This window comes from Cydia strobilella, chromosome 1 (genome assembly GCF_947568885.1).
Source record: "Cydia strobilella chromosome 1, ilCydStro3.1, whole genome shotgun sequence".
Taxonomy (NCBI): domain Eukaryota; kingdom Metazoa; phylum Arthropoda; class Insecta; order Lepidoptera; family Tortricidae; genus Cydia; species Cydia strobilella.
The window spans coordinates 15,878,727-15,900,816 of record NC_086041.1 but is presented as its reverse complement, the minus strand read 5'-3'; the positions used below and the strand labels follow the sequence as shown (position 1 = coordinate 15,900,816).

At 38.9% G+C, this 22,090-nt stretch overlaps 1 protein-coding gene across 1 annotated transcript in view; it reads left to right on the top strand.

The window, feature by feature from the left end:
* LOC134745946 (uncharacterized) overlaps positions 1–22,090 on the top strand; it is a 105,382-nt gene that overhangs the window by 1,918 nt on the left and 81,374 nt on the right. The window contains exons 2-5 of the mRNA XM_063680092.1: positions 5,797–5,871; positions 10,313–10,471; positions 13,083–13,273; positions 15,036–15,292. Of these exons, the coding sequence (XP_063536162.1) occupies positions 5,813–5,871; positions 10,313–10,471; positions 13,083–13,273; positions 15,036–15,292 (666 nt within the window). The 5' untranslated portion in view covers positions 5,797–5,812. The remainder of the gene's footprint in view (positions 1–5,796; positions 5,872–10,312; positions 10,472–13,082; positions 13,274–15,035; positions 15,293–22,090) is intronic.

The window sequence follows — 22,090 nt, the reverse complement described above, 5'->3', positions numbered from 1 at the left end:
TACACTCCAAAATCAATTTTTTTTTTGCCCTTATTCAAAATTTTGACGTGATTTAAACGACATAGAGTAGTAGGTGTATATCGAACGATACAGTACCATTTTTGTATTTTTACGTCCTTAACTGTACCTATCCAAATCATGTCCATGGCAAATATCATCCAAATCGTTCCTCCAGTCAAATCAGTTTAAGCATGACGCCGGCGGAGCGCAGCGTCTGCCCATACGACTTGTTGATGGTCATGGCGAAGCAGACACTCACGGGGACCTGTAGGCGCTTGAAGCGGAACGGGAAGTTGCTCGGGATGAGCGGGATGCGCGGGATGAACACGGCTTCTCTGGCGCCACACTCCGTTAGAATCTGCGCCTACATATGTATTGCGTACGATGTCTTTGGGATCACAATCGAGACTCGCGCTGGCTTGCCGTTTCAGCCGAAAGCGAAGCGACCTGCCTGGCTAGAGCGCCACTGACCGTGGTCTTTTTTCAGACTCCTAAGACCGTGCCTGAGCCTCAATGCGTCAATGCGAGACTTTCTCGAAAGATTCGATTTTTTTCGGGAAGGCATGGTAACACGTATAAGTCCCAAATCGTTTGATAATTACTCCGCAAACGACATAGAAAAATGTTTTTTTTTTTTAAAGTACCCACCTTCGTGGCCATTATTAAGAGGAAAGGGCACGGCCGCTTCTCCATACAAACGCAGTCTCCACTTTCCTCTATCATTATGAAAATATTTTTAGGTACATAATTTGAAGTATATTTACCATAGCTAAATGCTACGTTTTCTACGTTTGACTTTTTTAGACTTTTTGATTATTGTAAAAATTAGGAGCGATAATTTTTAAGAAAAAAAAACCGACTTCAATGGGGGATGCCGCTGAAAGTTCACTTATTGTTGATGGTGCACTCTTAGATTCCAGATAATGAAATGAAAAAAAACAGCATATTTTGCCTTATTATGTAGAAAAGGAGGTAAAACAACCCACTTTTCTAGTAGTATTTCGTTTTTGTAAGGGTCGCAGTTCTAACCTAACCTACTTTTCTGATAGCATTTATTTTGCAAGGGTCACAGCTCTAACCTAACCTAACCTACTTTTCTGATAGTAGTTCTGTTCTGTGAGAATCGCAGTTCAAAACCCACCCACCAACCTAACCCACTTTTCTAGTAGCATTTCCGGGTCCGAGTCTGGGTCCGGATCCGAGTCCGGGTCCGTATCCGGCTGTCCGGGTCCAAGTTTGGGTCAGAGTTCGGTCCGGGTCCATTCTAATCATCATCAGCAGTTCCACCTCATCAAATGTCACTTTTTTTAATGTAAATATGCTGGATTTGTTAAATACAAATACAAATGTTTATTTCATAGAATATGGTACAAAGATGGTCAAATTACAATAAGTGCGGCATATTCTATATTTATTGCGGTTGTTGATGAAAATACAAAAATTACTATATGTATGCATTTCACATTTGAGGAGTTCCATCGGTTCCTCGTGGGTCTCATCATCAGAACTCGAGCTTGACAAAAATATGTCTTAAAAACTTAAGTTGCTTAACAAACGTAAAGAAGAGGACAAATCGCCAAACGTAAACTATGCGTCATTAAAGAGTTCCATTCTGATCATCATCAGCAGTTCCACTTCATCAAATGTCACTTTTTAAAATGGAAATGCTGGATTTGTTGATATAAATACAAAAATCACTATATGTATGCCTTTCACATTTGAGGAGTTCCCTCGATTCCTCATGGATCCCATCATCAGAACTCGAGCTTGACAAAAATGTTTCTTGAAAACCTAACTTGCTTAACAAACATAACGAAATGCTCTTTCGGCATATCACGGGTATGTGTCATCCCTATTGAGATATGGTTTGACTATATGGGGGAACTCAGTCGATGCTGATATAATATTTAAAACACAAAAAAAATGTGTAAGGTCTCTATCTGGGGCTTGGTATCTGGATCACTGCAGACCTTTATTTAGGCACAATATGTACTTTTGTCAAAAAGCACCCCACATGTTTTGAAACTATCACCATGAGGTCTCAAAGAGGTACCCATCGACATAATCTGTACATGCCCAGGACAAACCTTTCACTGAGCAGAAAAAACGTGCATTACATGGCAATACAATTATTTAATACTTTTACTGACGATTTTAAAGCCCTTCCAATAAAACTATTAAAAAAAAATTATTTGACCATTTGATAGAGAACTGTTATTATTCAATTGATGAATTTTTGACACTATGTAAATTATAGGTTATAGATTTTACATTGTTTGACTATTGATACATTTATAATGCTCTATAATTATTGAATATTTTCACATTAGACAAATTGTAATCTTAAATTATATATACAATTTATGATTTTATTATTTATTATTAATTGTACTTTTATTATTTTTCAATGTGACATTTTATTTTAATGGAGGTTTAATATTAGTTAGTAATTTAAGAATATTTGTACGCCATGTATTATGGTAAATCAAGGACTGGAAACAATATTATGTAACAACAATTTATACCCTTTTTTGCACAAATAAACTATTCTATTCTATTCGAAGAGGACAAATCGCCAAACGTGAACTATGCGTCATTGAAGAGTTCCGTTCTGATCATCATCAGCAGTTCCACTTCATCAAATGTCACTTTTTTAAATGTAAGTGCTTGATTTGTTGATGAAAATACTAAAATCACTATATGTATGCCTTTAACATTTGAGGAGTTCCCTCGATTCCTCATGGATCCCATCATCACAACTGCTTTTTGAAAAAAACGGGACCAATCTGTATATATACACTTACAATCAAAAAAAGAATTTTCAAAATCGATCCAGAAATGACGGAGTTATGGAGTAACAAACATTAAAAAAAAAACATACAACCGAATTGATAACCTCCTCCTTTGAAATCTTGAAGTCGGTTAAAAAACTGATTTCAGGCAAATTTTTTAATGCTTCTAACTTTTATAATAGGTAATTAAAAATTCCAAAAACACAAACGTACACGGGACATAGCTGTGGTTTATACACAACTAATTGTGTCAAAATATTTTGAATGATGTAGGGGGGTGGGGATGTTTAAGATTAGGTTCTAAGTTGTTAAGTATCATTTCCAACTAAATCAAAAGACGTATACGTAGATTTCATGTAAATCAGTTCAGGCGGTTATTGATTCCCCTACAATATTACACCTTCCTTTTCAGTTTTAAGGTAATTTTTTTTGGATAAAAACTACCCTATGTTTTTCTATGGGACTCTATACCAAATTGTATCTAAATCGATTCAGCGGTTATTGAATCTCATACGAATTTCCACCTCCCTTTTCATACCCTTAAGGGATGACGTTTGAGATTAAAACTTTCCTATGCTCTTCCCTAGGACTCAAACTATCTCTATACCATAAACTAAATTGGTTCAGCGGTTTAAGCGTGAAGAGGAATTTAAAAAAAGTATTATATTTTCATATTTTTTGTGTTTTCACTCCGGAATGGTGTCATTTTGATATCATAAATGAATTCGGCATACCCGATTTATACAAAAAAGATACCTAACTTGGCCTAGTAGCTTAAATGATATAGTTATCAAGATAAAGTTTTTAACCCCTTTTTCATCATGGTTCATGTTATACTCATGTCCCAGAGCCTAACTAGCGCCACCGGAGAGATTAGGAACTATTATTTAAAGCTTAACGCGGTCACTTTTACAACAATTTTGCCATAAGAGATTGCGATCCTTTCTATACCATCCATAACCATTACGTTTACATTTAGAAAAAAATTCAATCTTGGCGACACCAGTAAATAAACACACCGTTCATTTACTGGTTTGAGAACATTTGATAAGCCCGTAATGGAACTGTAAAAAATAAAGACGTAAACGCAGCATAAGCCAACAAAATGTACATTTATAGAAGGTTTAACTCTTAATCTAACTAAATAACAAAACTTTCTAAAGGGCAACATTAAATAAGCACTTCATGTGTTGTTCAAAACGTACACTGAACTTACTTGAGATCTAATTATTCCATACAAAAGCTCAAAACTAGAAACACGTAAACTTCAAACGCCAGTCATATTTGAACTGGTCGAAAATAAATTTATCACGTGTTGCCATTGCACAGAAAACAGAGTTCTTAATAAGAAAAAAAAATACGACGTAGTAGAAATGGCTATATTTCTTATTTTAGACAAAAAACGTAATTTTGTTCATTCACTTCACCTCCCGGTGTTCAACCACTGGAGGGTTTACCCTACACCTCGAACTGAGAACTCGCTATTCGCCAAAAATTCTACAGACTAGATTCATAGACATCTGTTCACCTCCGGCTGTCGAAGCAACCTGAAGACTGCCGAAGCTTCCCAAAGACAAGCCTGGGAGTCTTTAGATACGCCTAAGTTACTCTGCCTAAGTATCCCGACGACTGTCAAGGTTAGGCCCCTTAGGCATGCCGCAGCTGCCGAGCTGTGCCGTGCCTTCCAAAGAAAACCTGGGTTCGAAGAATCTTAGTTTTAAAATATTTATCAGTACGGTTTTTACTCACTATTATTTTTAGTCGCTTTTGGCGACATGTTTCGGATTCTTTGGGAATCCATCCTCAGGCACGAGTGTCCGCGGCGGTTGTACGTCGTGCACTGCCCGCGCCGCCCGCCTCGTCGATCGTTGCGCACGCGCTGATGGGGCGGAGGCGGGGGGCGCGGGGCAGTCCGCAGATGGAGTCGTCAAGTGAAGCCAAAAGCGACTAAAAATAATAGTGAGTAAAAACCGTACTGATAAATATTTTGACATATGTCTCACGATAGTTTAAGTGCAATCTTAGTTTTATTTTGAGTATGTCGACTGGGACTCGTGTCGGAGGCCAAGACTCATTTTGGGTCGCTGCGCCATTAAGTAAGTATGTCGACTGGGAGCTCGAGAGAAGAGAAGAGATAGTAAATATTCGATAAAAGACCGACGATTCTGTCATTTTTCGATATATTCGTGTAGTGTTTCATATTCACGCAAAATTTGCTTATTTGGAAATATTAGCAAAAGCCTTTATGAAATATTCCTGCTTCGTGTCAATACATGAAATTAATGTAATCACTTGTAACTTATACTAGAGCGGTACTGTCATAGTAAATTTTGTAACCCCAGTAAATTCACTGCCATCTGTCGACACACTTTAAAACTAAAAATGAAGATTTATAAAAATACGATAAAATGTATTTAAATATGGATAAATAATTTTTTATATTTGTATTAATTATTTTTATGATTTTGACCCATGTTCTTTCACTGATATGCGTTAAAATTGTTAAATAACAAACGAAACCGTCAACGCCATCTATACGACAGTAGGCCAAAGCTAGTAGCGCCCTCTGAACGAGAATCAAATTTTCTTGATTTTCGAGGCACGTTTTTTCCTTAGTCTGTATCTATCTATTACGGAGTTATATCTATCTTTTCTTGTACACACTTCATCATGTAAGAGATTGGTAGGTTTGTACTTGTAGGTAGATACATATTACTTACGTAAAGGACGTTACGTTTTGCTATGGGCTATCGTTTTAGAGTTATTTACGAAAAACTAAAAAAAATCGACAGTACAAATTATAAGTAACTTCCCACTTTAATATATTTTAAATATTGATCCTAGCGAAAAAGTGTACTAAATGTTTTTTGTAGAAAATTTTGTGTAGATTACTTATGTAATAGAACATTTTTTGCTACGGACCACCGTTTAAGAGTTATTTATGAAAAACTATAAAAAGAGATAAAGTCTGGTATCAGTCATGATAATTGTATCTTGTTCCCAGTTAGCCGTAGGACATCATGTCAAGCTCGAAGCCATACGCCACCATCACAGAGCAGCCTGCGGGCAAGTCGCAGAGGTAAGATATAACCATACAATTTACACTATTGTTAAGTTGTCCCATTTACTTGGAGTTGACGCAGCATTCATTATTAACATCCTCTATTTTCATATCGTCTCTCGCACAGTCCATCCACCTTTTCCTTGGTTGGCTTTTCTCTTAGAGCTCTTTCCCACTGACGTCCAGTTTTTTGCGGGTACGGTTTTCTGCAGGATCCCGTTTTTAAGAATAAGAAAGAATAATAATAAGAAAACATTTATTGCAACGCAAAAAAGAGAGATTACAGGAATATATTTACAAATAACATTAACAATTGTCATGCGCGAAAAAAGGAACGGGCTCAGCATATGCTGCGCCAGCCATTTCTATAGGCGGAAACATGCCCTTTACTTTTGTGCTATATGTGTGCAACTTTTAAGTTTCAATTTATATTTATATTCGTTCCGTATCTGATAACACCTCCAATCTCTTTCTATCCGTCACATTTAATGGCATAGAGGTTTACGTATATACTTTCTCAAACATGCAATGAAATGTCGTCCTTACGTGCGTTATAACTGCAGGCTTCAAAGTATCACGTTTCGGGCGGAGCAACACGAGAGAACTGTAAAGGAATTTCATACAAAATTGAAGGCCTAGGGCGGGAAGTAATTTTTAGGGTTCCGTACCTAAAGGGTAAAAACGGGACTATTACTAAGATTCCGCTATCTGTCTGTCCGTCCGTCTGTCACCAGGCTGTATCTCATGAACCGTGATAGCTAGACAGTTGAAATTTTTACAGATGATGTATTTCTGTTGCCGCTATAACAACAAATACTAAAAACAGAATAAAATAAACATTTAAGTGGGGCTCCCATACAATAAACGTGGTTTTTGTTGCCGTTTTTTGCGTTGTGGTACGGAACCCTTCGTGCGCGAGTCCGACTCGCACTTGGCCGGTTTTTTTTTTAAATTTCAATGTAAACATGGCGTCTGTGTTCATGAACAGGCTAAACAGCATATTTTTTTTTCATCTTTATAGGACTGTATCTCCTAAACCGTGCGTCGTAGCCTCTTAGCGCAAAAATAATCAAATTTCGTTCTCCTTTAAGATACCCCTATTTATTCTTTAAAAAAAAAAACAAGAAAAAAAGAAAAAAAAATCTTTATAGGGATGTATCTCCTAAACCTGTGTCTTAGCGCAAAAATAATAAAATTTTCTATCTGTGCCTGGCCAGAAGCTTAGTCATCATTGGCCTTATCATTGGCCTTATCGTCTGTTGCAGACGATTTATGTTGTAACACCGGAGAGACACCGTTTTTGATGGCTAAAAAGACCGATGCGAGACCGACATGACCTACCGCAGGCCTGACAAGAGAAGCTTGCGGAAAACGGTACTAAAACGTCTTGACGTCGTTTTTGCCTCTTGTCAGCGAGTGCGGCGAACCAGGACTCATCACAATACTTGCGACCCTCCAAAACGCCTTTGCGCCACTCCGTCCGTTGTTCTGCGAGCCTCTCCCAGTCACGGTGGTCGATATGGAAGGCAATCATGTCCCTCTTTACGCAATCTTTAAAGCGAAGCAATGGTCTTCCAACGTTACGTTTTGCGTTCGCAACCGCACCAAGAAGAACACGACGAGGTAGTCGAGAGGGTTCCATCCTGTGCACATGCCCTAGCCAACGCAGGCGTCTCTGTTTGAGAAACGCGGTTAAGCTAGGCAGCTGTGCAATTTCTAAAACCCTTTCGTTTGTCACCCTGTCTTGCCATGATATACTCAAGATCTTACGAAGGCAACGCATGTAGAAAGAGTTTAAACGACGTTCTATTTTTGCATACGTCGTCCAGGTTTCAGCTCCGTACAAGAGCATGCTTAATATAGAAGCCTGAAAGACCAACATTTTGGTCTTGGATGTAAGGTGCTTATTTTGCCATACTCTTGTACTAAGCTTTCCGAACGTGGTCGCCGCTTTACCGATACGAATGTCGACCTCCGCATCTAGCGAGAGGTTGCTCGTTACGGTCGACCGGTAGCAAAATCTGTCAACTACTTCTAACAGCGTGCCATTGAGTGAAATATCTAGGGCCACTGAGGTACCTTGTGCTAGCACAACGGTCTTCCTCGTGTTTATGGACATAGCAAACAGGGAACATGCCTTAGAGAATTGATTTACCATTGACTGGAGCTCGCGTTCGGAGTTAGCAACGAAGGCCGCGTCATCGGCATATAGAAGACTGTCGACGAAAAGATCCTCACGGTTTCTTTTGAACTTGAGGAGAGAGATGTTAAACATTTTTCCGTCGGTCCTCGTGTGTAGATGGATACCCTGCTGGTTATCGCCGAAAGCAGTACGTAAAATGAGCGAAAAGTATATACCAAACAGGGTAGGAGCCAAGACGCAGCCCTGTCGCACTCCTCTGGAAACAACGAACGGCTCCGACGACTCACCGTTAAAAACTACTGTGCCCTTCATGTTTTCGTGGAAGGACGCCACGAGCCTCAGAAGCTTAGGTGGACACCCAGTGCTCTCGAGCGCTGTGTACAAACCCTCCCGGCTGACCGTATCGAAAGCCTTGTTAAGGTCAACAAAAGCCATAACCAAGGGGGTCTTTTGTTCACGACACTTCTCCTGTATCTGGCGAAGTGTGAAAATCATGTCCACCGTGGAACGCTCGGAGCGAAAGCCACACTGTGCCTCAGGGTAAATGCGTTCTGCAAGCCTTTGGAGTCTTGATAGGATGACTTGACCAAAAAGCTTGCCAACAATGCTCAAAAGAGAGATGCCACGGTAATTGTTGCATTCGCCGCGGTCACCTTTCCCCTTGTATAACGTGACGATGTTGGCATCACGCATATCCTGAGGCACAACTCCCGCCTCCCAGCATTTGCACAGTAGATTGTACACGATTGGTCGCACGCATTCGAGTTTTAGTATTTCGGTCTGGGTGCCATCACCGCCGGGACTCTTACCACACTTAAGCCTATTGACAGCCTCAACAAATTCCTCTACAGACGGTAGATCATCTAACTCGGCCTTAACATCCAGTTTGGGCATGCTCTGTACAGCCTCCGGATGTATGTCTACTGGACTCGAGTAGAGATCTGTATAATGTTCGACCCAGCGATCAAGTTGTCTTTGACTATCTAAAATGATAGCACCATTCGCGTCCTTGAGGGGGGCTGTCTTTTTGGCGACCGGTCCGAGTACCCGTTTTATACCTTCATATACACCACTTATGAATCCACGGTCGGCACACCATTGCATGGTGCGACCAAGATCTGACCAGTACAAGTTGGCAAAGTACCGTGTACTTCGTTGAAGAACAGCTTTAGCACTTCGAAGTATTTCCTTGGTGTCCGAACAGGGATTCATGCGGTGCTTAAGGGCGGCGTCACGCTTAGCATCTAACAGAGGTTGCAAATGTTCGATATTAGCCAAGAACCAGTCCTGGGACTTGGTCTCAACAAATCCGAAGACCTCAGTGGCACTTACAGTCAGTAGCTTTTTGACACTCTCCCACTCAACGCCTATGGGAGTGTTGGCGTCCCAAACAGCCAGCTCGATATTTGCCAAACACTCAAACTTACGGCATTTTTCATCATCCCTAGTATTAGAAAGATTCAACTTTCTCCTACCTGGCGTTTTGGACGAATGTATCCTCTTTTGAGTGATGGCTACATTTGCTGCTACTAAAGAGTGCAGAAGCTTAGTATGTACACAGTAAAAAGCTTACTTATATAGTTGAATTTCAACTAAATCATGAACAAAACAGGCGATGTCAAAGGATCAAAATGTAAGTTTTATATTTAACAGTTGTGCCGTTCCCGGTAACATTCCCCATTTTGTATGGGGAATGCTACCGAGCGAGAAATTTCACCATACAAAATGGGGACTGTTACCGGGAACGGCACAACTCTAAACTGTTGAATAGTCTAACAATGGTAACTTGTAACACTGATTTCATGGCCTACTTACGTTTTATCACACGTAATCACGGTTAAATTAACTACAAATTCACCTAGTAATATTTAAGACAAAAATACAGCAGAAATTTACTTGAAAAAAAAAACAGAAAATATATTGACATTACGATTGTTTGTCGACATTGAGAGAGATGTGTTAGTGAGGTGACGTCCCGAGATCGTTTTAAAACATGAAGTCCAAAAGGTGTGATACAAATAAGACATTACAATAATTTAATTTTAACTTTCTATATACTTTTTTGTTGTGATTACCTTATACATTATGCAAGCACATGCCCTTCACTTCTTATCGCGATATTTTTGAATGGCTCCTCAAAACTACTGCGTTGCTCGCGCGCTCGAGCGCTATTGGTCCAGGATTTAAGAATGACTGACCGCATATACCTAGCCTTAGTATTGCATCACATGAATCACATCACATGCATAGGTATTGCAATTTTCAAGTAATTTGACTTGTTTCAATTGTCCCCGTCCTATCCTAATAATCTTCCAGATTCCGCTATTTAAGCGAGGTCGACGGCGCTCGGTCCGTGGGTTCGATCCCGGGCGTGAGTAGCACGGCGGAGCGCAGGACCTACCCCACCATACGCGTCCACGGGCACAAGGGGCCGTTTGTGGTGCTGCTGTCGCTACTCAATCCCCACAACAACTTGTAAGTAACTGATGATGATGAGCATTTTAGATAATCAGTAGGTACGTTTTACTGTTGCCTACAAGATATACAATTTATATGCTTTTTACAAGCTTTTTATTAATTTGCAATGATCCTATATAAGTATGTTAATATGTATGAAACATGTTTGTAAGGGTCAAATCTTGCAAGTTAAATTTGAGCCACTTCCCGGTTTCCGTTGAAGCTGAAAATTTGCATACATATGTAAATCGGGTGACAATGCATGATTATGGTACCATCGAGCTGATCTGATGATGGAGACAGGAACTCTGTGATAAAACAACGCAACCTAATTGTGTTTGGGGTTTTTAAAATTGTCTCGATGAGTATTAGTTATACGTGGAAAGAAAAGTACAGTCAGCGATAAAAGCTTGTACCAAAAATGAATTTTTTGCCAAAAACTTATTTCTACTCAAAACCGAAAGTAATAAATATTATTATTATCTATATATATAAACGTAAAAGTCGTGACTAACTGACTGACTCACTTAAATCAACGCCCAGCCCAAACCGTTGGACCTAGAGAGTTGAATTTTTCACAATAGATAGCTTTTATGACGTTAGTATCCACTAAGAAGGGGTTTTTCAAAATTCATCCCCTAAGGTGGTGAAAAAGGGGTTGAAAGTTTGTATGGAGATCATTAATTTTTTTGAGTGCGGGACTTGAAACTTTGTATAAAGGCATATTATTAAAATACTAAAAAAGTAATTTCAGCGTTTTTGAAAATTCATCCCCTAAAAGGGTCAAAAAGGGGTTCAAAGTGAATATATTACAAATGCTTTAAAACTTCTTAGAAAGGCATTGTATAAGATTCCAAAAAAGTTATTTCAACGTTCTCAAAAATTCAAATTTTTCGCGATTTCGTGGTTGGTCCCATAGTAAAAAAAAAAAAATATTGTGTCTTCGGTTTGTTAATTTTATATATGTATATGTAATTTTTTATATGTGTGTACCCGTTCAAAGTTGTAAGTTTAGCCATCTTGTATACATAAGTACATACAAAAAAATACAATAAACCAACCAAAGTTAGTATAAGTTAGTGCAGATTTTCGACCCTACAACGATGATGCATGGAATAGAAATAAAGTCTAACAACATTTAATTATCTACCTTGACCGTAAATCTGTTAAATAAATCTGTAACTGGCGCAAAAAAATATTACAGCAGAAGACCCATATTTTCAGTTATCGTATTTATAGTGACACTGTCGTTGTTGCGTATGATAGAGCTATTCACTTATTAAATTAACTCGGGCATTCGGGCACGTTGTTCCCATCTCATCAACTGCATCGCCTCAACGATCCAGTACAGCCAAGGGCATAAATATATACCTATACATTCCCAAAGTTTCAAAAATATGTGTACGCTCTTACAACCTTCGACAATAAAGTCGTGTTCACATATTTTTGAGCCATTTGGATCGATATTGTTGCGTTCGACTGTACATATAATAATATAGCTACCTAAATGATCTCCGATTACGCAAGCTGGCAAGGATCTCGAGATCACAGTTCATTGGTTAAGTTCACGCCAAGTATGCTGTACGCTATGCAATAGCAGCCCGGCTCGACTGTTGGGTTTGCAGGGGCCGCCAGGAAATAGATGCGTATGTATAACTAAGTACTTGGAAATCTTGGAATGGAACATTTTATAAAGTAGGTACTTGTTTACCGTTAGTAACAGGCACATTTAATTAGATATTTGGATAGTCAGCAAATTTGATTACTTAGAGCACCCCTGCATAAAAATGTAAATGCAGAGGTGCTAAGTTTAGTTATTTGTTATACAAGGGTGCAAAATTGTATTTTACCCGCGAGTGTGGAATTGAAACACGAGCAAGCGAAAGGACTCTATAGTTGAACCACGAGCGAAGCGAGTAGAAATAAATACCCATTTAATGGATTTGAATGAACTTCCTAATCACAATATAGTTTTATAGCCGATTTCTATACCAGGTTAAATTCCTACATGATGTGATTAAATCCTTAACCTGAATATACTTAAAAGTTAATTAAAAGGTATGTTTTTTATTACTAAATATTGAAAAAAATATATGATTTAAGTAGCCCATTTAAAAAGTGCCGTTAAAATGCCACGCACCAACCAAAAGCGTCACGCACGCTCAGAAGATCAAAATTAAAGCTGATAATGATAAGGTGTTTATACTGATTGATATACACAAGGTTACATAAATTCCCGTTTATTCCTAAATATAAGGGTGTCCGATAACTGGCGCGGTTGCACGGAGCGGATGAGCGGGTAAACGAAAAATAGTACCTACATAATGAGCAACGCTAACTGGCGCGGACGGGTGTTATGGATTTTACCTACAATGGCAGCTAGATGTCGACTACGAAAATAATAGTCTTTTTGGTAACAAAACTGATGTATGGAGTGAGCACTCTATGCTTACTTATTTCTCTATGGTGTCAGTTTATCCATGTAAGATAATGCACACCTATTATAGAATATTCAGCGTTAAAAGTCTCTTACACAGTCTCAAACAATTTTGAAACATGCACCCTTACTGATGTCATCAAAATCGACTCATGGCCCTCAACCAAATTTATTTATCAGTGTTCTTTCCAGAGTTCATCCCCACAGCATCACGGGATCGGATCCACGATACACATGCAGGCATGGAGTGATCTTCGTTATCTCAGACGAACCTGAAGTAGTTTTCAAAAATATAGGAATTCTGTGTGTTAAGGGGAAGACCGAGAAAGACGTTAAATCAGCGTTAAAAAGTCGCAAGGAGATGAATATCGACCCTTTTGGAGGTGAGTTTATATAAATTTATCTACCCACATAAATATATAAAAACCGTGCGAGTCGGACTCGCGCACCGAGAGTTCTACTTTTTAGTATTTGTTGTTATAGCGGCAACAGAAATACATCATTTGTGAAAATTTCAACCGTCTAGCTATCACGGTTCATGAGATACAGCCTGGTGACAGACAGACGGTCAGCGGAGTCTTAGTAATAGGGTCCCGTTTTGACAAAGTTGCGTTCGGCGCTCGAGGTCACAAACTTGGATTATTCATTGGGCCAACATCATAAACTAGTCTGCAAAACATCAGAACTACCGGATTTAACGCAAACGCTAAATGTATAAAGTTACTGTATTAACAACCCATAGTCCCATACTACACTCCATATTATAAGGTAGCTGAACAGTCATAACGTCACAACACACAATTTAACTTTGCAGAATAAAGAAGTTGTATATATTAGGTACAATCATTTTCTTGGATATCACTAGATTAAAACCAGTATAAATAGGATTCGATTATTAAAAAAACGCATCTACGCTTTTTTATGACTTGGTATTTAGTATGAAGCTTACCTACTAACTTACTACCATGTTAAAAATTAAAAGTTGTTGCTTTCGCCTTATATTAATCCTTGCGTGCCGGATTGAACTGATGCTAATACACTGCCTTATGCTCTTATTGTAATGTACAGTCGCCATCGATATATCGGAGCGGCGAATGTGCTCCTGCTCATGCACAAATAAATAAGTTTTTGGCAAAAATTTCATTTTTGATACAAGCTTTTATCGCTGACTGTACTTTTTTCCCACAGGCAACTAATACTCATCGAGACAATTCTAAAAACCCCAAACACACACACACACACACACACACACACAGTTCACACACACACACACACACACACACTCACGTATCACGTGTATCACCGTTGTTTTTTATCACAGAGTTCCTATGGCCACCTCCTGTCTTCGTCATCAGATCAGCTCGATGGTACCATTATTGCATTGTCACACGACTTACAACCCGGTCACAATATCTGTGCACCTCGCTGGAATGTGGCGCCTCTCCCGCTTCCCCTGTCACCTCTCCGCGCACTCCCCGGTGCGACAGTACGGTTAGCATCTTCGTTGCCGCTACACCTCCACATTTCTCGAAAAAACTTTTTTTCACACCGTACGCAGACCGCCGATATGACGTCACGAGGTCAGGTGCACAGATATTGTGACCGGGTTGTACATATGTATACAAATTTTCAGCTTCATCGGAAACCGGGAAGTGGGTCAAATTTAACTTGCAAGATTTGACCCTTACAAACATTTTACATACATACATAGGTACATTGCAAGTTAAGTAAAAGCTTGTAATAATAAACAGTCTCTAAATATTATCGAGTGTATGTTCAGATATTTTCGTACTGTGTGCTATCTGGTCCGTGCTCTTCAACTGCTTAACGCGCTCCTCGCATGGCACCGGATTGTGATGTTTTTGCAACTGGTGGGTCTGTTGTCCGTAGTGAATGTATGAAGTTCTGTGAGGCTATGGATAAACGTGAGTCGTCTGTTATACTCGTATATTAGATTTGTATTTTAAATGTCTTTGTTATATTATTGATTACATAATTGTATACACTTTTATATGAATTCCACAGTGAATTGGTTTTAACTGTCATGCTGTGTAATTCGTTGAATAAATAAAATAAGTTTTAAACATCTTTGCCGCTCCGATATATCTGATAGCGACAGTACAACCAATCTACTATTACTTACAGCCGGATTCTCGCACATATATGACCATCGCCAAATCAACTTCACGGCAGTCCGTCTCTGCTTCCAAGTGTTTCTGCCGGGACTGAACTGGACTCCGGCCGACCGTATGGACTTGCTGAAATACGACAGAGGTCTAGCTCCTGTCGCGTCGGACGTCGTATACGACGCAAAGAAACTAAATGATCTCAAGATCGTCCACGTTACGACCATTGCTGGGCCCCTAACGGGAGGGGCTGAAATGACGTTGCTTTGTGATAAGGTATGCTGTTCAAAAATAGAATAGTATCTATAGTTTGGTTTTTTCTTAAATTTTGTACAATAATGACTTATGAAAGGGCTCATGCTATTATGAATATGTCAAGAAATAATTCTGTTTATATTAAGCTAAAACTCATTTCCCCAAAATTAAGTTTACTATTATAGAAGCTAGTCAAACTGACTAAACTAGACCCAGCATTTTTACGCAATACGCAAGTCCATCAAATCATCAATCTGCGAGTTAATTTGGCACATAACAAAGATTCATAATAGTACTATGCCTTATGGGAAACGGCCGAAGAGATAGTTCAGATCCGGAAACCGCCACCAACTTTTAGTATGTTGTTGGGCATGGTATTGGATCTCCAAAACTGCCGGGAGACAGCGGCGCCGGCCATCTACTTCAGCGGAATGACGTCATCAAAATGACTCCCGCCTCGTTGCGAATATTGCATGTTGCACCCAAACTATACATTGCACATACACGTGTGGGATATTAAACGAAAGCCAATTAAATATTCTATATTTTATTTCTACACTATGTACAAAAATATGCAATATTTTAAGAGAAATTTAAAGAGAAATCAAAATAATGAAAAAAAAAACGATTATTTGGGTTTTACAACCAAACCAAAAGTCGGACGTTAAAGCAATGTACTACAACATTAAAGCTGATATCTCAAGCCATACACTGATATCAATAAAATCGAAATCAGACCAAAAACGTGAAAATTATGCATCAAAATGTAGGTATTTGCATGCATTGCATTAAAGTTAAGAAAATCGAAATTGGTAATTTTCAGGATAATCCGCATAATTTTCTAGTATGTTATTAACAATATAAAAATTATCATAAAACTGCCGGAAGACAATCTCTATAGTGCCTGAGTGACAAATAATGGCGTCATACATGTGACCACTACCGAAATTTGCAAAATCTAAATTATAATTATTACCATGTGCTTATTTATCAAGCAAATTCAATTCATAAATTATAATTCCACTCAAAAATATCGTTTTCATGTGTTTTATGTAATGTTCTTTCATTTAATACCCGATAATTAGGATTATTCTTTGTATAATATGACCGCATTAAGATAGAATTGTTGGCGTGCTTTAGTTTTTTTTGTACAACTTCCACAGTTTTTGTCGGAAATTAAAAATTTAAGCTGTGACGTAACTGAATAACTGGTTTCTTTTATATTAGACGCAATATTATTATAACGTTTTTAGTTGAGCTATAAAATATATATACACGAACTTTTCTCATAAAACGTGGTTTTTCTTTGTTTGTAGCTCCTAAACTACATTGTTTTTATTAATAATATATTAACGAATCATAATATATATTTAATAACCTTTCGTTTGATATAGCACACGTGTATGTATGACTCATGGTATAGTTATAATTTAGATCTTGCAAATTTCGGTAGTGAACACATGCATGACGCCATTATTTGTCACTCAGGCACTATAGAGATTGTCTCCCAGCAGTTTTATGGTCCTTTTTATATTGCTAATTACATATAAGAAGCTTATGCGGATTATCCTGAAAATGACCAATTTCGATTTTTTTAACTTTAATAAATAATAAATAAAATAAAACTAGAGACCCGTTGCGGCGTCAACACGCCGCTAGAGTATGGTTCTAAAAGTTAGGTTGCCTGTCCACTGGAGCGGAGCGGTAATCGAGGAAAAAATCCAGCAATAGAATTTCATTAAAATTTCAGAGCGGAGATTTTTCCTCGCTCATCGCTCCGCCACCTCGCTCCGCTCCTGTAGACAGGCAGCCTAAGACTGAACGCTTAATGAAATCAGGAAATGTGACGTCTTCAGATGAATCACTGGCTGTCACTATCTATTTGATGCTGACTATACCCACAGAATATGAAATCTTATACATAATTATCCATACTATATACTATATAACTATATTACTATATTATTACTATATATTTTACTATATCCATACTAATATTATAAATGCGAAAGTCTATCTGTCTGTCTGTCTGTGTGTTCCCTCTTCACGCTTAAACCGCTGAATCGATTTAGATGAAGTTTGAGTCCCGGGGAAGGACATAGGATACTTTTATCCCAGAATTCACCCCTCAAGGGGGTGAAAAGGGGGGTGGAAATTTGTATGGGGAATCAATAACCGCTGAACCGATTTAGATGAAACTTGGTATGGGGATAGTTTGAGCTGTGGGAAAGGATATAGAATAACTTTTATCCACGTAATCATCCCTTAAGGGAGTTAAGGGTGTCAAAAATGGGGTGGAAATGTATAGTGTGGACCAATTATACTTAGCTAACTTTAGCGTTAGTTAGCTTTATAAGGCACTCGTAAGGCCATATCTCGAGTACGCTTCCGTAATTTGGAAGCGCAAATATAATAAATATTCCAATGCTATTGAAATGGTGCAATAGCGGTTCCTAAGGTCAATGCACCGTAGACTAACAGGTAAAAAATGTCCTACATTGCTCTTATTAAAAAATATAACCTTCCAACTCTTGAAGCTCGGCGTAAAATGGCTGACGCGACAACGCTATTTAATATTTGTACGGGCTGTTATAAAAGCTCCGAACTTCTTGAGCAACTTTACTTTAGAGTCCCTACACGCAGTGCGCGCTCACTCTTTTGCCGTCCCGCTATCCTCAAGCCACGCTGGCGCTCGCGCACCTTTGCACCGTATTTGTGATGAGTACAATAAGTTTTGGGTTTCAGTCGATATCTTTAATAACAGTAAACTGCAATTCAAGAAAAAAGTACTGAAATTGGCAATGGATAGTTAATAAGAGATCATAGGCATAATACCTACATAGTAACTATTATTGTAAAATAGTCTTGTTAGTCGTTACTGCTTTGTTTATTTTTGTTTTTTTTTTTCTTTACTTTGGCTCTTTCTCCGTTAGTAGTCATAATTTTGTTTGATGAGCTTGCACCTAGTGTTAGTAAATTGGTAACTGTATTTAGTACCCTAAGAGTATAGGTAGTTTAAGTGTATTTGTAAACTCATCTCCTGCTCACTTATTTCTGTTTGCTTTCCTAATAAATAAAATAAAATAAATTTGGGGGTAAATAAAGGATGGATTAAAAAGCAGATAAGAATTAAGGTACCCAAATTGCTAATTCCACGCAGACGAAGTCGCGGGCAAAAGCTAGTAATATTATAAATGCGAAAGTCTGTCTGTCTGTATGTTTGTGTGTTACCTCTTCAAGCTTAAACCGCTAAACCGATTTAGTTGAAATTTGGTATACAGATAGTTCGAGTCCCGGGGAAGGACATAGGATACATTTTATCCCAGAAGTCACCCCTCAAGGGGGTGAAAAGGGGGGTGGAAATTTGTATGGGGAATCAATAACCGCTCAACCGATTTAGATGAAACTTGGTATGGGGATGGTTTGAGCTGTGGGAAATTATATAAAATAACTTTTATCCCCGAAATCACCCCTTAAGGGTGTAAAAAATGGGGTGGAAATGTATAGTGTGGACCAATTTGGGGGTGAAAAAAGGATGAATTAAAAAGCAGATTTGTTTAAGAATTAAGATACCCAAATTACTAATTCCACGAAGACGAAGTCGCGGGCAAAAGCTAGTTTCTTATAAAATGGCGACACGTTTGTATAATTTTAGCGTATTATATTTCGGTCGCGTAGCACCTACCAGCATGTTTTGTGATCGTTAGTTTTGATGCAAAAAAGACATAATTATTGTCTATCTTTTCGCATCTTTCTAAACTAAAAATCATGATACGCGACCGCGATATGATACGGTAAATCAAGATTTCGTGGATAGGATGCCTTCTTGTCATTTGGCTCTCATGCCTAAAATTTCATAGGGCTAGAGTATAATTCATATTTAATTCCCTTTTTCCTATTATTCATGAGACTGAAGTTTACAAACATTTTACAAACATTCCTCCGTGACATTCCGTGTCTGGGCTATACCGCGAAAATCGAAGTTCAAATTGCGGGCATCTTTCTCTGTCACCCTAATTACGCCTTCATTGGAGTAAAAGAGAAAGATCCCCGCAATTTGCGAATTTCGGTTGTCGCGGTAGACCCCTCTGACCTAATAATAGACATAGTATATACACGTAGTTATAGACATGAAACCGAGCGACCAGGGGTAAGAGAAAGACATATTCATGAGAAAGGCAGTTTCATGTATGGTAGCATAATCCTTTTTAGGGTTCCGTACCCAAAGGGTAATAACGGGACCCTATTACTAAGACTCCGCTGTCCGTCTGTCTGTCACCAGGCTGTATCTCACGAACCGTGATAGCTAAACAGTTGAATTTTCACAGATGATGTATTTATGTTGCCGCTATAACAACAAATACTAAAAAGTACGGAACCCTCGGTGGGCGAGTCCGACTCGCACTGGGCCGGTTTTTTCTCTTTCACTCTTATAAATTTCGGTATTTCGCCATTGCCTCCATTTCATTCGGCATTTTTTCACGGTCGGGTTATGCCATCATAGCAAACCCGACCATGAAAAAATGCCCGGTCGGTGATAAAGATAAAGCATGGCACTATTTTCTCTTTCCTCTTAAAGGAATCGCAATAAGACTATCTTTCTCTATCAAAGAGTGTTAGGCCCTTGAACCTAATTTAGTTTTTTTTAATTTACTTTTTTGAAAGTATGTACAACGACTGGACCGCGACCTTGATACCGTCAAAATATCTCTTTCTCGCTCTCTGCGTACGGCAGCCCACCTTAAGCGCCTAACACATTACCGCACCGCACTGGTCATTGTGCGATGCACCTATAAGTAAGAGCGAGAAAGAGATATTGCTTTCTCGCTCTTACTTATGGGTGCGTCACACAATGACCTTGGTGCGGTGCGGTAATGTGTTAGCCGCTTTATAGCCGTATTTAACAGACTATCTTAAAAGCCGTTAGAGACTACCACACCTCACCGCGACCTTGGTGCGATGCGGCGCACGTATCGATAGTGCGCAAGGTGGTCACCGTACGTACGTTAAGGACGCAGCTATAAGTTAGAGCGAGAAAGAAATATTATAGCCGTATTTAACAGACTATCGTATAAGCCGTTAGAGACTACCACAACTCACCGCAGTCTTGGTGCGGTGCGGCGCACGTATCGATAGTGTGCAAGGTTGTCACTGTACATACGTTAAGGACGCAGCTATAAGTTAGAGCGAGAAAGAGATATTTTGACCGCACCAATACGGCTTTTCGAGATATTCTCTTTCTCGCTCTCACTTATGGGTGTGGCGCACCAAGATCGCGGTGCGGTGCGGTAGTCTGTTAGGGATTTTACACACGATCGCACATACGCCGCACTGCACCAAGGGCGCGGACCGATGCGGAAAATGGGGTTGGCCGGTCGAAATAATTAACAGAGGGCGCCAGCATAGCTTGCCCTGGCAATCCCTAGAATTGTGTCAAATTTTTGTTTTTTTAATGCCCTGGATGCCAGCCCTTTAAGCCAAATCTTACAGAAAAAGGGGCAAGCTATGATGGCGCCATCTGTGCAAACCTTTGACAGTTGCCAACCCCATTGACTGACCGTTTACCTTAAAGATCCGACATCATTTAACATCCTCATAAGAACAAACCTCGCCGTACGTGCTTTTTGAAGTAAATATAGATGCTTTTCCCCACCGATTTGTATCGTTTATGGTGGGCTGGTGGGCTACAAATTTTGTCCCTCACGGGCGCACGCGGTTCGCCACTTCTATAGGATCCTACCTTCTATGGGCCAAAGCAACAATAAAATAAACATGTGTCATTTTGATGAGTACGATGTGGATGACACATGTCTGACATGTTGTCAAACACAATAATAAAATTTTATGGTGTTTTAATATAATTTTTAGTGTGGTGTATGCATGTTACAGTCTCAAAACAAATATTTGAATGGATTGGATACCTTACATACATTGGATATAGGTTTGAGTTCAATTCAATCTCAAGTCAGAACAAAGGTCACGTGGTATATTTTTTCAAATTAACTTTTTAGTACTTTTTCGGGAAAAAATCAAAAAACTAAGAGCTTATTGCAAATCTGTAGCATGAGACGAATCTAATGACATATAATTTAGCAAAATCGGACCATAACTGTAGATCTGATGGGATGAACAAAAATCGGCCTCGCGTAATATATATATAGATGTTTTATTGCAGGCATAAAAAAAACCATATATTTCTTAATAACTAACTATAAACTAGCTAAACTAACGAAAATAAAAATAAAAATATTGAGTATTAAATATAACTAGAGATCCGTTGCGGCGTTAACACGCCGCTAGAGTATGGTTCTAAAAGTTAGGTTGCCTGTCCACTGGAGCGGAGCGGTAATCGAGGAAAAAATCCAGCAATAGAATTTCATTAAAATTTCAGAGCGGAGATTTTTCCTCGCTCATCGCTCCGCCACCTCGCTCCGCTCCTGTGGACAGGCAGCCTAAGACTGAACGCTTAATGAAATCAGGAAATGTGACGTCTTCAGATGAATCACTGGCTGTCACTATCTATTTGATGCTGACTATACCCACAGAATATGAAATATTATACATAATTATCCATACTATATACTATATAACTATATTATTACTATATATTTTACTATATATCCATACTAATATTATAAATGCGAAAGTCTGTCTGTCTGTCTGTCTGTGTGTTCCCTCTTCACGCTTAAACCGCTGAATCGATTTAGATGAAATTTGGTATACAGATAGTTTGAGTCCCGGGAAGGACATAGGATACTTTATCCCTGAAATCACCCCTCAAGGGGGTGAAAAGGGGGGTGGAAATTTGTATGGGGAATC